The 17,495-nt window shown below is 38.2% G+C and overlaps 1 protein-coding gene across 1 annotated transcript; it reads left to right on the forward strand.

Annotated features, from left to right (window-relative positions):
- Nucleotides 1-1,039: 1,039 nt before the first annotated feature.
- Nucleotides 1,040-15,933, forward strand: LOC117335393 (phthiocerol/phenolphthiocerol synthesis polyketide synthase type I PpsD-like). The gene is made up of 9 exons (XM_033895353.1): nt 1,040-1,165; nt 2,554-2,768; nt 4,271-4,431; nt 4,871-5,074; nt 6,799-6,980; nt 7,205-7,379; nt 7,853-14,590; nt 14,813-14,980; nt 15,111-15,933. The coding sequence occupies exons 2-9, from the start codon at nt 2,560-2,562 to the stop codon at nt 15,425-15,427; spliced, it is 8,154 nt and encodes a 2,717-aa protein (XP_033751244.1). The 5' UTR covers nt 1,040-1,165; nt 2,554-2,559; the 3' UTR covers nt 15,428-15,933.
- The last annotated feature ends 1,562 nt before the right edge of the window (nt 15,934-17,495 follow it).

Genomic DNA, 17,495 nt, shown 5'->3' on the forward strand with positions numbered 1-17,495 from the left:
TACACTCACAGCGCACAATATGAAGTTTGCTTGCTCAAAGCTCTGGTATCTATATCGTCCATAAATACCATATTAAGACAGTTTAATACTAAAATATCAAATCAACGCAAAAATTATATTGAATTTTACAAGGACAGCGTCCTAAAATGTTCGGCTATAAAACCAAAAGATACAAACCAAACATATAGGCTGAGTACTGTAAACTTTCTTCGGGTGCGTTAAATTATGCATTCACTAAAGTTAAAAACTTGAATGAGAAGCTCAAACTTTTGGCTTTGTATAAGATATATACAACAGTCTATCTATGTTTTCAATCGATCATAATTACTCTTTGTCCGAGACGCAGCACCTTTAAGCACTAAGCAGTACCTCTGATTTTGAAATCTGTATTGATGGAAATGAGGATTTTTTTTCTGCTTCTGTTTTCTTTTTAACGCTTAATACGAGTAAGGGATAGGTCACATGTACTGATGATAAAGACGAAGATATACATGATGGGGGTCTTCACAGGGATGTCCACATTCACCTGCTTGTCAATGTGGACATCCCTATGAAGATTCCCATCATTTTTTCCTTAACTGTCCCCTGTACAATAACTTAGAGGAACTCTTATTGTTGATTTAACCTGGTACGGTCCTGTAAATGTAGATGTACTTTGCAATGGTGACATGAATATTTCCTCAGCTGACAATATAAAAATCGCCAAAGCTGTGCAAAACTTCTTGAGAAAGTCGGGAAGATTCGAGTAATTATCACCTTCTAACTTTCTATACAGAGAGATTAAGTATTGTACTTCTATTGTCAGTGTTTACGGAGGCGGAGCTACTACATTGGTGACATTTTTAGTACCCTTGTACTTACGGAGGCGGGGTTTCTACATTGGTGACATTTTTAGTACCCTTGTACTTACGGAGGCGGAGCTACTACATTGGTGAGGTTAGGGTTTACACGGAGTCGTGAGTAACAATGGAAGGTAGGGGCGTGACGGTTGTACTTCTAATTGGGGGGCGGGACTCCACATTATATTTACTGCTGACTGTTGAGAAAGAGTTCCATTGTTGTAGAATATATATATACATGTAATTGACTAATAACCATGTACCAAACACAATTAGCCAGTAGACAGTGATCTCTGCGGCAGTTGTCTCGGGTTTCAAGGCCTCCGGTAAGTACGCCCATATGTTCTATCTTCTTTTCAAACGAATAATTTCATTTTCTTATGAATCTCAACTTAGGAAAATATATTAACTTGGTAAAAAACAATTGGATATTGCCAGCATAGGTTTTACTTTCTAAGAATTATTTTAACCAAGCATTTACAGGCGCTGTTACGATTAACATAACATTGTTGACAGTATGTACATCAGAACATTATTTGTTGTCTTTATTGGAAGTTTAAAACCATGAAATAGGTGATGAATTGCGTTATATATTACGATGTCCATGTTAAACTAATAAAAACAATAACATATCTTCGAAAAGTATTATTATACAAGACGAAATATTAAAAGCGTTCAGTGATAGCACGTATGGCATTATGAAAGTTTTTAGGAACTTGTGTATTAATCAAAATTTTGCCCAGATTTGTCCCCTTTTTTAATATTGTATAAATATTTGTATTATCTATACATATTATTTGGCCGAATGAAGGTAAACGTTACTTTATAATGTAAAATATCATACAGACGTCTGGACCAATAAACTCCGCAATATTACATATATATATATAATGCACATTGAACCAATACATCAGACAAGATTGACAGGCATAGTGGTAAATAAGACACGGTCTCAATTACGTGTAGTCCCTCGAGGGACGGTTTTTGTCATTACCCGATCAATGAGTCTCCAATAGACCTCACACAACCTTCTCCTCCCTTTTCTTTTCATGTGGTCTCTCGGCGGACAAACCCGACGACCAAAACTCATTCTCTTTCATCTTATATCAGAAACAAGAATTTCAATTTTTTTTAAAAAAATAGAAAAATAAAAAAAAAAAGGAAAAAAATAAGCACTTTTGATGCACAAATGAGTTTGAAAAAAACATGCTTGATATAACTGTATACAGCTAAATAGCATTTAACAATAAATTCAGTAGTCTTGTTGTCTTGATTATTAACACGGAAATGTTGTTTTTTTAATCCTTGAACACACACCAAGATATTGTGAACGTCAGTACAATGGGGGCAGTACAATATATATATAGTACTGGTTACTCTGCAAAATAAATAGGAAAAACATCATATGCAGGATATTACTGTTTACATGGAATTGAAAACAAAACATGTCAATTATCTTTGACGAGTAAGTAGGAAGCGGAGAATAAGTTGTAAATGAATAGTGGCAGTGTGACCACAACTCAAAATAATATTACCGACTGCGGGATAATCTGTACCATGCTTCAGTATACAGCAGCTCGTTTTAAAAAAAAGTTAGAAATTGTTTCATTTTGTATGTTGATAAACATGATCTACAATCGCTATAATGGTATCATATACAACGGTCCAACTCAGGAAATACAAGACTATGAAAACAATGTGGTGATTATTTCAGAGCCGAATGGATGACGATAATGCATTCGCCATTGTTGGCGTTGGGTGTAAATTCCCAGGTGCTGATAATTTGGATGAGTTTTGGCGGGTCCTACTTAACGGAGAAAATCACGTGATTGAGATCCCGCCAGAACGCTGGAACGTGGACGCCTTCTACAATGAGGACCCCATGGAACCAGGGAAGACCAATGTCAGGCGTGCAGGATTCATCCGCAAGTAAGGCATACTGTGTATGGCGTATTTAATCTCGTAAGGATGATATTTTATCTTGTTACATGTATAATCTCGTAAGGATAATAACTTATCTTGGTATAATCTCGCAAGGATAATTTATCTTGGTAAAATCTCGCAAGAATAATTTATCTTGTTATAATCTCGTAAGGAAGATATCTATCTTGTTATAATCTCGTAAGGATGGTAATTTATCTTGGTATAATCTCGTAAGGATGATAATTTATCTTGGTATAATCTCGTAAGGAAGATAATTTATCTTGGTATAATCTCGTAAGGATAATAATTTGTCTTGGTATAATCTCGTAAGGATGGTAATTTCTCATCGTATAATCTCGTAAGGATGATAATTTATCTTTTAACATGTATAATCTCGTAAGGATGATAATTTATCTTATTACATGTATTCTCTCGTAAGGATGGTATTTTATCTTGGTACAATCTCGTAAGGATGGTTATTTATCTTGGTATAATCTCGTAAGGAAGATAAATTATCTTGGTATAATCTCGTAAGGATAATAATTTATCTTGGTATAATCTCGTAAGGATGATAATTTATCTTGGTATAATCTCGTAAGGATGATAATTTGTCTTGGTATAATCTCGTAAGGATGATAATTTATCATCGTATAATCTCGTAAGGATGATAATTTATCTTATTACATGTATACCCTCGTAAGGATGATAGTTTATCTTGGTATAATCTCGTAATGCCATTAATGTCTACAGTAAATATGACAGAAAGACAGTTCAATGTTTGTCATTAATATCTACAGTAAATATGACAGAAAGACGGTTCAATGTTTGTCATTAATATCTACAGTAAATATGACAGAAAGACGGCTCAATGTTTGTCATTAATGTCTACAGTAAATATGACAGAAAGACGGTTCAATGTTTGTCATCAATGTCTACAGTAAATATGACAGAAAGACGGTTCAATGTTTGTCATTAATGTCTACAGTAAATATGACAGAAAGACGGTTCAATGTTTCCGAGTTTTCTGGATAGATTCATTACCACGCCCTATTACATGGAACTGTCATTAGGACTGTGTCGCCGTCCAGGGGGTGCCCATTCAGACCTGACCATAGTCACACAATCGAGATATTGTAATTCGACTTTTGACTTGGTTTATATAGTGACATGACCGTATGTATAATACAATATTCTCTGTTTTCAAAGAATATTAAAAGATAAATTATCATCCTTACGAGATTATACGATGATAAATTATCATCCTTACGAGATTATACGATGACAAATTATCATCCTTACGAGATTATACCAAGATAAATTATTATCCTTACCAGATTATACCAAGATAAATTATCATCCTTACGAGATTATACCAAGATAAATTATTATCCTAACGAGATTATACCAAGATGAATTATCTTCCTTACGAGATTATACCAAGATAAATTACCATCCTTACGAGATTCACACCTCACACTGTACATTACACTATACCTATGTTTTGGCAGATACGATATGTGGGATAACAAGCTGTTTGGAGTTAGTCAGGTGGAAACAGCAAGAATCGACCCCCAGCAGAGATACGTACTGGACTGTGTCCACATGGCCATGGAGGATGGAGGTATCACGAGGGAAGATCTCAACGAGACTGACACCGGAGTATATATAGGTATGTAGCATGTACCTCTATTTAGAAAGAATTAGGAGGGGTATACATGTATAGCGTGCGTGCACTGTGCGTGCGTTAATGAGTGCTTCCATAGCAGAAACCTTGTATACACGGTATATATAATGCACCCATCTAGATTTACACCTGGATATATCTTGGTTGTCATCGGTCAGGGTTGAAGGGTCGGTGGTCACTCGACCACTTCTAAAATTGAACTCCAAAAATTATACATATTACGTACATTAACACATAAGACCAGTCAACATATTTAGTCACTTATTTCGTATTGACATCATGGTATTATCATATTTACATTACAACATCAAGTTGTACATCTGTGTAATTTGGTTGTGATCGGTCACACCATAGCATTAAACATCTATAGTTCTACAAATATCACTTTTTAAAATAACAAAAAACAAAATGATTTTTTTTTCAGGTGCGATGAACGATGACTACAGGGAGTCTGCCAACGACGAACTAACAGCTATGACGAACTACACGCTGACTGGTTCCAGCCTCAGTATCATAGCTGCACGTGTGTCGTATATCTATAACCTACTGGGACCCTCCATGTGTATAGACACGGCTTGCTCCTCCTCACTCGTCGCCATCCATCTTGCCATTCAAGCTATCAAGTCAGGTGAGTCTACTGACCGGGCGAGTTCGATCACCAACCATATACATACTGACTGTAAATGGTGACGTGTGTGCACGTGATATCACGTTGCTGACGTCGGACCAAAATAATCCGTTAGTGGAGTCAAAGTCTACCTGACGTCCACGTATAACTTCTTGTTCCTGTGCACATACGTAAATTGTGGACTTCCATATTAATATACCTTGATAAATTTAGTTTGTTTTGTAAATAGGAATATCGTACTGTGTTTGTTAGTAGGGGTTTATTATATACATAGAAAAATCGAACTGTACATAGGAATGTCGAACTGCACATGTACGGAAGGTTCTTTTTATGTACATAGGAATATCGAACTGTATATTTAAAGAGGGATGTGTTATATACATAACATACAACTCAATCAGTGATACATACGTCTCCACTCTAAACTCAGAAGTTAAGACATTGGGTGAAATCTTACTGTGATGTGGCATATGATGGTCAATCATTTAAACCGTGTGACAAAAGTTGAGATGGAAACTTGAAATAAGACACATAAAAATGTTTCAATGTCACGTAACATAAGGTCTCAATGACACGTGACATAATGTTTCAATGACACGTGACATACGATTTCAAGGTCACGTAACATAATATCTCAATGTCACTTAACATCATGTCTCAATGTGACGTGACATAATGTCTCAATGGCACGTAACATAATAGTTCAATGTCGGCTCACATAATGTTTCAATGCTACTTAACATAATGCCTCATTGTCACGTGACATGTATCAATGTCACGTGACAAAATATTTCAATGTTGCTTGAGATAATGTCTCATTGTCACGTGAAATAATGACTCAATGTCACGTAACATAATATATCAATGTCACGTAAAAATATATCTCAATTTGACGTAACATAATGCTTCAATGTCATGTAACATAATGTTTCAATGTCATGTAACATAATGTATCAATGGCACGTGACATAATATTTCAATGTCACGTTACATAATTTCTCAATGACACGTAACATAATGTTTCAATATCGGCTCACATAGTGTCTCAATGTTACTTAATAAAATGATTCCTTGTCACGTGACATAATGTATCAATATCACGTAACATAATGTATCAATGTCACGTTACATTATGTTTCAATGTCATGTTACATAATGTATCAATGTCAAGTGCACCTTACATAATACTTTAATGTCACGCTACATAATGTTTCAATCTTACTTAAAATGATGTCTTATTGTCACGTGAAATAATGACTCATTGTCAGGTAACATATTGCTCAATGTCACGCAGTATTATATCTTAATGCAACGTAACATAATGTCACGATGTCACGTAACATAATGTTTCAATGTCACGTTACATTATGTCACAATGTCACTTGATATAATGTTTCAATGTTGGCTCAATAATGTTCCAATGTCACATTACATAATGTTTCAATATTACTCGACATAATGACTCAATGTCATGTAACGAAATGTCCCAATGTCACGTAAACTTAAAAGCAATGTCCCAATGTCACGTAACATCTTATCTCGATAGCACGTAACATAATATTTCAATATCACGTAATATAATGTTTCAATGTCAAGTATTTCAATAGTTCAAGGTAACATACCATTTTGTTTTAATATATCTATTAAATGATACAAGGCGATGCATTTTGCTGAATTATAGCTGTTGGAAAAGGTTACGTTTATGTATATTTTAAATATTGCAGGTGACTGTAAGGCTGCAATATGTGGCGGTGTCAACAGTATTTTGTACCCGCATATATTCGTTCCTTTGAGCAAAGCCCGGATGGTTTCCGCAACTGGACAGTGCCAGGCCTTCTCAGACACAGCTGACGGTTATGCTAGAGGGGAGGGATGTGGTATGGTTATCATCAAGAGCCTTAAGCAGGTATACCAATGAAAAACGGGTCTATTAACTCTTTATACAAAATAGAGAAGCATCTTTGTCATCATCATTAGTATCATGCGACTCAGAATCAGTTTTTATCAGCGTCATATCCAGTCAAAATCGAAGTTAAATTGAGGTATGCTGTACACACAGTCTTTGTTTGTCGCTAAGATAATCAGATGGTAAACGAGTTTGTTCTGATTTTTGTTTCCGATGCTGTTTAGGCCAAACTAGACGGGAACAAAATCTGGAGTGTCATAGTGACAGGGTGTAACCAGGACGGCCACACCGCAACTCCTATTACAGCGCCATCTGGTAGACAACAATCAGCCCTTTTAGAGCGCGTATACCACGACTACAAGGTCGACCCAAAGACCATTCAATACGTTGAAGCACATGGTAAACAGTGTTTCCCTTTTTTATTTTGATTATACATTCTATTTCAATAGTCGCATGTCAAATACATTTAGGTATACCCATCTACTGTTTTACGGTGAAATACCGTAATCGTTGTAAAAATCATTATGTTGCACCGACTTGTGTGATATCACAAGGAGCGATTCAATGACATCCTGCAAACATCCCATTGACGAATATTTTGCTTCTCACTTCGTAATCATAAATCTAGTTCACTATATGATAGAACGATTCCAAACTTGTTCTAGTTACTTGTGATTTTATAACATTTATGTTCATAAAAGGCATATATTCAAACTGCAGATATATATCATCTTTATACACTTCACAGAATTTTTTTTTTATTTCCTCACTCGTTTATTCATTTTATAATATGAACGAAACAGTAGACGACCTTGTGCGATTTTTAGCAAGCAATTCAAGATAACCTTTTTTTTTTAATTTCTTTTGAAAAGGTACCGGTACACCTGTTGGCGACCCTATCGAAGCAAACAGCCTGGGGTCCTTCTTCTCCAAAGGCAAACACATCCCAGAAGGCGAAACCGATGTCCGGATTGGATCAGTAAAAACAAACATCGGCCATCTTGAATCTGCAGCTGGAATTGCAGGTCTCATTAAAGTCATGCTTATGATGCATCATGGTAAAGTCGTGCCCTCTCTTCACTACCGCAAATCTAACCCTAAGATAGATTTTGGAAGTTTCAGTTTTGAAGTTGCTACTAGCATCACTGACTGGGACACACTACCTGATGGCACTAGGATGTCATGTGTAAACTCCTTTGGTTTCGGTGGTACAAATAGCCATGCTATCATCAAACAGATCCCGAACACAGAAGTAAAGCACGAAATTAACTGTGATTTTGATAAACCTGTTGACCACTTTGTTACTCTGTCAGCGGTAGATATTTCTTCCATCAAAACAGGCCTTGAGAGATTTGCCACCAAGCTGAAGACTGGGAAGTATAGCATCTGTGACGTTTCCTATACGTCCGTCATGAAGAGGGATCACTTCGGTTATCGTGTAGCGTTCGCAGCAAAAGATTGTATTGAGCTTGCTGAAAAATGCGAAAAACAGGCAAATTCGATGAAAACTGTCAAAACTCCTGGATTCAGTAAACCAAATATTGTCTTCTTGTGCTGTGGTGTTGGAACCTCTTGGAATGGAATGTGTAAAGAAATGATGGGAAAGGAACCTGTATTCCGTGCTGAAGTTGAAAGAGTAGACAGTCTTCTACGCCCTCTCTGCGGCTGGTCCATCGCCGACCGATTCTGCGACGGAATTGATGTACAGGATCCACTTACAAGCCATTTAGCGATATTTACTTGTCAGATAGCACACGCAAAGCTATGGGAGTTCTACGGTATTACTCCAGATGCGGTCCTAGGCCAGTCCGTGGGAGAGGTAGCGGCGGCATACATAAGTGGCGCTCTTTCTCTTTCGGATGCAATCGAGGTAATATACCATCGGTCACGGATCCTAGCAAATGCTACTGGCGGTAAAATGATGGTGGTTGGGAAATGCCCTGTTGATCACGTGCAATCTGTTTGTGATAAGTTTCCCGGACAAATCAACATTGCGGTACAGAATAGTCCGGTTAGCTGTACACTCTCTGGTGATAGTGACGTCATAGATGAGGTTAGTAGTATGCTATCGGAAGACGAAGAATTGAAGGAAAAACCTTTCATAAAACAACTTGATGTAAAATGTGCCTACCACAGTCACCATACAGAGCAAGCAAGCGCAGAACTAGAAACACATCTGGATGGATTGTCTGGACAACGGCCAGCATGTTCTCTTATCTCGACAGTCACTGGTGAATTGTCAAGAGAGGGAGATTTCACCACTGCTAATTATTGGAAACGGAATGTCAGGATGCCTGTTTTGTTACAACAGGGTATTGAAACAGCCAGCAAAAGCGGCCCCTATAATATCTATGTTGAAATCGGCCCTCGACCTGTTCTGCGTGCACATTTACCTGACATAATTGACCCAAAAGAAGCTGGTGCATTTGCTTCAATGACAACAGACAAGGAGTATTCTACCATATCTACATCTCTGCTAGAACTGTACAAGCAAGGCTGCAATCCTAAATGGGACAATTTAGTCTCACATGGCCAACTCACCGATATCCCAACGTATGCCTTCAACGAGGTCAAATCACTTTTTGAACCGGACACACGGCGACTAATGGTCCAGGGCATTGGAAATGTAAACACGAATCATCTTTGCGTTGAACGGATCCCAGGGGAAGGAATTCACTTCAGAATAGATATCAACCCATCCAAAACGCCGTTTGTGTATGAACATGTGGTTGGTGGTAACATTCTGCTTCCCGGGGCTTTCTATTCAGATGTGGCCTTGGAGATTGGAAAACAGGTGTTCGAAACATCCATGCAGAATTTGCAAATTTCAACACGGTTTCTCCGTCCTTTGAGACTGGTACAAGGGAAAGCTAGTGTCCCAGAGGCGATGGTGACAGAAGAAACTAAGTCCAAGGCAACGTTTGGAGTTTTCAACAATGATGACAAAATTGCTCATTGTACAATATCTACTGATATCAGTGAGAATAGTCCAAAGCACCTTGATTTGCTATTGATCAGAAAACGTTGCAAATCAACCCAGACAGCAGCAGAAACATATGGTAAACTTGAAAGTCTCGGATTTGCATATGGGGATGATTTAAAGATAATTGGTAATGCAATCAGAAATGAAACGGAATGTTTGGTTGATATCAACTTGACGGACGCTATCCTGCGAGATCTTCATACTACCAATGTCCACCCAGCAGTGTTAGACGGGCTTCTTCAAACATCCGGCGTACTTGATATAGACGCAGACAAATCGATGACAGTTCTACCGGGGGGAATAGGGCGCCTTAGGATCAACAGGCCGCTGGAGAGACACATGTACGCGTATGTCCAGATGGTAGAAAGAACCGAGGAAAATATGACATACAATGCCCTTCTTTTATCAAAAGATGGCAGTGTTATCGTCGAAGTCAAGGATTTCATGGTGGTTATTATTGGGCCACAGCAAGAGAGCAAGAAAAAGATGGCGTACCGATTGCAGTGGCAGCGCAAGAAGATATCGATATCCGTTGGAAAAGAAGCTGAGAAAATTTCAACAGTCATTGTTGCCCTGACGAAAGACAAGGCAGTTAAACTTGCAGAAGGTTTGCTAAATACTGATGCAAAGATTGTTCTTGCTGAAAGTAAATCATTTACTGATGATCTAAGTGCTATCCTGAACGACCCTCAGCAACGGCCTCAGTCGTTGGTGTTTATAGCAGGATCACAAGAACATATCAATGACTCTGGCACAGATGAGTTGTACCAAGCTGTTTTGAAAAACTGTAGTACAATGTTGAGCATTTCACAGACCATGGCACAGGTCAATGTCAACATACCGGCCTTTGTGATCACCAAGGGAACGCAAGAAACTCGCAATAGTGACGCGTCAGTTTTCAGTGTGCTAGGAGCAGAGTTATGGGGAATGGTGAGGTGCATTATTCGTGAACATCCACTAAACGTCACGCTTCTCGATACACACCTTTCACTGGAGAATACTGCTCCTCTTCTCCGTACTCTGATGACTGGGGGCAATCAAACACTCCAGGATCTGCCAGAACTATTATTACTGGAGGATGGAATCTTTGCAAATGAGTTTGCGGAAGATGATGAAGAGGGATGCGACTCGAGGTGGGTGGATTTTGATGAAGGGTTCGAACTTCAATTAAAAAGCAAACACCCTGATGACATCCGGGACACTTTTTACATTATTCAGCAAGAACAGAATAATGACGGAAATCATTTAAGTTTAACACTTGAATCGGTAGTTCTTCATGACCCTGATGTGTACCCACTCACCCTTCAATCTGCCGAGAGTAACGTCCCATTGTGGATAGAGGACAACCAGGATGGTTTCGATGTACTTACGTTTGAAGCACTTGGATATCCTACAGATAGAAAACAAGACAGGACTGTGGCTTGTTATCCAATGAGAGTTCAAAGTAAAGTCACCATTCCAAAGGATTGCACTTGCAAAATTGGCGACATTCCTGGATACAAACCAGGTTTGTTGCAGCTTGCGGCGATAGTGTGGCAACTGAAGGAGAGTGTATCAAAAGTATCAACAACAATTGTTTCACGGAGAAATGATTCTAGTATTTCTCCTGCAATGATGAAAGCAATGCTCAGTACATGTGAAGGTATGGAATCTACATGTGTTACATATGAAGACCTTTGTAACAGTTCCTTAGGAAATACAGCAGAAACTCTCGTCGTCTTATCCAGTGTAAATGGACAGGGACTTGCAAGAATGATTGAAGCTTGCACGAATATAAAAAGAGTGCTGTCCCTACAAATGTACCTCTCCAAAGCGGTTGCCCGTGCCTCGGAACGGTTATACCCGGACATCCAGTACGTTACTTTAGATAACGAGGAGATGCTGGGGCAGAAACAGCTAGAAAAGGCTGTACCAAAAGTGATCAAATGGCTTATGAAAAATGCCGACAAATTGAACATAGAGACAGCCGTACTTGGAAAATCTTTGAGTTTAACACGGAAGAAAAGCGGCAGCAGTGGTGACAACAAAAAACTGAAAATTTCCAAAGATCAAGCGTTACGACGGGATGGTTGTTATATAGTTACAGGGGGATTGACTGGCCTTGGATGGGAAATAGTGCAGTATCTATCGCAGAACGGGGCTGGCCAGATTGTTACTCTATCAAGACGACAGCCAGATGACGCAAAAAAAGCTGAAATCAAGCAGTTGGAGGACAACACGAAATCCAATATTGCTTACCTATCTGCCGATGTATCAAACAATACATCTGTAGAAGAAGCTTTTCGTACTATTGAGTCAACCTTCCCACAATACAAAATCAAAGGCATCTTCCATGGAGCTGGTGTACTTGCAGATTCGATGTTCTTTAAGATGACAGAGGAACATCTTCAAAAGGTGCTTTTGCCAAAAGTTGTTGGAAGCTGGAACCTGCATAAGGCCTCGAAGGGTTATAACCTTGACTTCTTTGTCATGCATTCTTCCATGACATCTGTTATGGGAAATATTGGACAGAGTAACTACGGCGCTGGCAATGCATTCATGGATTCATTGGCGCATCTCAGAAAAGCCAATGGCATGTGTGGGCAGAGCATTAACTGGGGCCCGTTGTCTGTCGGTATGCTGAAAGACAACAAAACGGAGGATGACCTTGCCATGCGCGGATATCTTTCCCTTGATGTACCAAAGATCATAACATGTCTTCAAAACGCAATGATGATGGAGATCCCCCAAATAACATATGGAATATTTGACTGGAACATCGTCGGCAGAGAATTACTCAATCCGACCATGCTAAGAGTTCGTCAAAGATTCAAGACATTTGTAAATGCAGGGAAAAGCCGTAAAAACCAAACGGCAATAGAGTTAGACTATGATCTGGACACCATCGAAAATATTACAAAGTTTATCATCGCGGTTGCTAGCGAGGTTCTAGGAATCGATGCCGATATGCTTACACCAGCCACGGCATTCAACGAGCTTGGAGTGGATTCAATGCTTGCTATGACTTTTGCTAACCAAATCTCCGAGGTCACTAATTGCCAGATTCCAATTATTACGTTGATGTCGGAAGATACAACAATTGGCAGCATCGCCGAGTACTTATTAGAGAACATGTCGGAAGAAGAAGAAGAAGACGAAAGTATGGAACACAAACTTACCTTTCCAGAAAAGAGATACTACGACAAGTATTTAAATGATCCCATGTCTCCTGGACTTTTCATTTGCCTTGATATTGACGTTATGATTGCAATCTCTGTTCCAGAGATATGGAAAAGTTTCTTGTACCAGATCCACGGCAAATACCCTCTGATGAGGACATTGTTTGTTCCAGATGAAGACAGTGAGACACAGGGCGAAATAAAGAAGATTGTGATTTCACCAGAAGATGTGGAAGTTGATTTCCAAGAGGTACAACTGCGGGAAATAAGCTCAACAGATCGTATCCCATCTCCACGAGAACGTTACATGTTTAACCCAGAAAAAGACCTGCCTCTTCGCATATTGTATGCAAACGATGGCAAGAAATGCCGTATGCGTTTCGTATTTAATCATTTGTGTTTCGACAACGCATCGGTAATGCTCTTTCTGGGAGAGATTCAAGCGTTCGGAAGGTCCTATCCGGATATACCCATCACCATGCCAACAACGACGAATGATATTCCAAAAATGGTATACAAACGTCTCAAGAAAGATGCAACCCCGATGGAAACCTTTTGGAGAAATAGAATTCCAAACAACCTTAAACCAGTCACGTTCTTACCTTCTTCTGACCACAAGTGTGATCCTTCTAGGGTGGCGTTTGCAAGGATACAAACACCCAGGAAGTTGATTGGCAGAATATCAAAGTTGGTCGAAAAGAATAACTGGACACTTTTCCAGTTCATGCAGACAACTTATCAGCTTTACCTCCATTTGGTTCTTGGACTTGACTGCATCCCACTACTGACTATTATTGACCTCAGACTGCATTTCCCTGCCCTTAACAAGGACATAGCTACTCTGGTGAATACAGTACCACTTTTTCAGGAATTTAGCAATGATGCTTTGCAGCTCATGGATATGATCACAGAAAACGCAGGCAAGACCAGGAAGTGCTTGGAGAACAGCCTGCTCCCTCTAAAGGAAATTGAGAAAATTGTTTCTGAACAACTAGAACCTCTATCGGTATTAAGACATCAGATCATTTTTGAAGAATCTAGCGTGTCAAAGGAAGTCAGAATGGAGGACACAAATTTCGAGGAAGTTTTGCCCGACTCGGTATTAAGCAGTGCTAATGCCCAGAAACCGATGATACAAATGGTGAACACTCTGACTGGGAGTTATAGCAAGGAAAGCGTGATGCGTGTTTGGCACGACAGGACAACACACGAAATTGACCTGGAATTGGAATACAACTCTGGATTTATTGACAGGAAGGCTGGAAAAGACTTCCTAAATGCCTACATAAAGATGTTGGAAAAGCTAGTTAGGAAGCCGCAGCGCACCCTTGGGGATATTAAAGAGCAACTAGGTCAGAAATTCTTAAAGAAAGGAAGAGGTTTCTCCGAAAAGCTTAGAAAGAGACAGCGAAAGTTGGGAAACTCCGGAACGAGATATGGAAAGGCATCCCGGCAAATGATCCATCAAGGTAAACATCAACGAAACCTTTTTCTAATTTATCATTAAATTAAAAAAAGTTTGTTTCAACCAACTTTACTTGGGGATTGAAAATATAATTGCGAATTGTTTGTTACAACTATTACTCTATTTGCAGAATGACGTTGTTGTTGTTTGTTGTTGTTGTTGTTGTTGTTGTTGTTGTTGTTTAGGGTAGCTTACGATTAACTGTTTTTTTATTTTTTACTTCCAGGGTCCTTTTACAAACAGACTAAGAGTGGTTGGGACCACGAGGTAGAGTTGTCTCTTTTAGATTTTGACATGGACGGGAAGTCCTTAAGTGTCCTTCGATGGGGAGAAGAGGAGGAGAAGAAGCTAGAGTTCTCAAAAGTTTCGCAAATACGAAAAACATCTCTCGGAGGTGAGTTTATGTACATGTTGTAGAGTGTGTTTGCTAAAACTCCGATTCGAAGACATACCTTCTATAATTTTAGTTGAAGCATACATAACAGAAGAGATTTTAAAATTAAAAATGATTTTTTTTCTTACAGAAATGCAAGCTTTGATAGTCAAGAACTGCCACCGTGACTACGTATTCAAAACACGAGATCCATATATCCTTGATGATTGGGTGAAATCTATCAAGCGGAGACTGTCGTCTGTATCTGACAGTGTTCCACAGAAAACTCTGATGATCGAAAACGGACCAACAGTCTTAGAGTCGAAGACTGACGTCGTTTTGAATAGAGCACGGTCAATGGATAGTGCGTATGACACCTTTGACGAGGAAGAGACCAGCATGTCTTCACAAGGTTTTCACAAGTCATCCTCAACCGTATTCTCCGATGTTCCTCACACATATCTTTGAGAGATGGATCAGTTGATACCGTTAAAACTTTAAACCGTGATACATGTATATAATGGTTTGGGATTCTTCCGGTTTATAAATGTTTATTTCTAACAATATACCTTACTTAAGTGATTATATTGAGAAAAGGAATAAGCTGATCTTTTCTTGTTCTTTTCTTAGGTACAAACTGCAGTTCCCTATAACTTTAGAAACAATATCAAAGGCTCATTGCCATGTAAATAGCGTTTCCGGAATGTTACATCAAAATACATGTTAATAGCTTTTCCGGGATACAAGATAAAATACTAAAGTCCTGTCATATTTTCGGGTGTTACATGAAAAAGGTATGTAAATAGCATTTCCGGGATAGAACACACAATTCTAAATTCATATTACATTTTCGCGGTGTAACATTAATATATGCAAACAAAATTTCCGGTATGTAGCATAAAATACATGTACATATAATTAGCATTTCCGGGATAAAAAAAAACAACAAAATATTAAATTCATGTAACATCTTTGGGTGGAAACATCACATTCTTGTAAATAGTATTTCCGTGATTGACATAAAAATACATGTAAATAGCATTTCCGCGATACAAAGTAAAATACTGAATTTATATTATATATATTATATACTCGGGTTGTTGCATTAAATATTTGTAAAATATTTCCGTCGTGTTGCATAAAAGACATGCTGCAATACAAAATAAGATAATACCTGCATTTTACATTTTCGGGGTGTAATATAAAATACATGTAAATAGCATTTCCGGGATACAAAATAAAATTTTAAATTCAAATGACCTTTTCGGGTTGTAACATAAAACACATACAAAATAGTATTTACAGAATACAAAATAAAATACTATATTCAAATTATATTTTCGGGGTTTGACAATAGCATTTCTTGGGTGCAATATAAAAAAAACATGTAAATAGCATTTCCAGAATACAAAATAAAATGCTGAATTCAAATAACATTTTCGGGTTGTAGCAGCAAATACATGTAAACAGCATTTCTTGGGTGCAATATAAAATTCTTGTAAATAACGTGTAAGGGATACAACATAAAATAAATGAAAATAGCATTTCCGGGATGCACAATCAAATGTCTTTGAATATCAATTTAGTGATGAATCGTGTCAATTCAGTGATTCAGAGACATTTTTCAATTCTTGTTGTCTAAAATGTGGGAGACAACCGGAGTAACCGGAAAGAACCCACGTGGTCGGCAGCTCCCTACCTTTTCACGTCCAATCGGGGTTCGAACCCAGACGTAAATACGACCGTGAGATATCGTGTTATTGTTAGATTCTGTTCGTTGATGTTCTTTCGAGGCCTTATTGTGAGGATATTGATTCATGTTGTTTGGGGAGTTAATTCGCAATTCGGGATAATGTTTTTTTGTCTTCTTTCTATGTTGGCACTGAAAATGGGGGGGGGGGGGGGGGGGGGGGGGGGGGGGCTGTTACTGTCGGTCTGGACGTTCCACCGACCATCCGGTTGTGATGTTATTTATGTATTTTTTCATACGGATGCATAAATTAGCATTTTTGATATTGGTCGGTTGGTATGTAATTCAATAGAGAGGTTAAGCAACCATACGTGTACGTTAACTTTTTCTGTTTTGAAGGCATTCCGACATACACATGTACAGGTATGAATGTAGGTTTTTAAGCGTCTATTGGTTTGTTATACACTTTACTTTACTTACTTTTTATAGTTTCAAAATGTGTATAAATAGTAATTTCACACCCACGCTCAGAGATGAAAATGATTTCTGTGACAATTGCTTTTTCCTGTATAATTGTTTTCTTACATCTTACAATGTAATATTTATTGATGTCGAATATTTGCTCATAATGATGGTATATATATTCCTTTGACGTCAATAAGAAGACAGGAAGGTCAAAACGATGCAGATCTATATACATTCATAGTCTTCTAGATGCAATCTAATTTAGTTGTCTACTTTAAAGGAATTGGATAATCTATGCTAATATCTGTTTGATTTGAAACTGAAAAATATTCATTGATCTTACTGAAATAAAATTTACTTTGAATTCATCAATTCTCTTAC

This window comes from Pecten maximus, chromosome 10, assembly GCF_902652985.1.
Source record: "Pecten maximus chromosome 10, xPecMax1.1, whole genome shotgun sequence".
Lineage (NCBI taxonomy): Eukaryota > Metazoa > Mollusca > Bivalvia > Pectinida > Pectinidae > Pecten > Pecten maximus.

Bases quoted from the DNA above. Each gene is read 5' to 3' on its own strand.
- LOC117335393 (XM_033895353.1), top strand. From the start codon at position 2,560: ATGGATGACGATAATGCATTCGCCATTGTTGGCGTTGGGTGTAAATTC. The intron at 2,769-4,270 runs GTAAGGCATACT...ATGTTTTGGCAG, and splicing joins CGTGCAGGATTCATCCGCAA to ATACGATATGTGGGATAACA. The intron at 14,591-14,812 runs GTAAACATCAAC...TTTTACTTCCAG, and splicing joins CCGGCAAATGATCCATCAAG to GGTCCTTTTACAAACAGACT.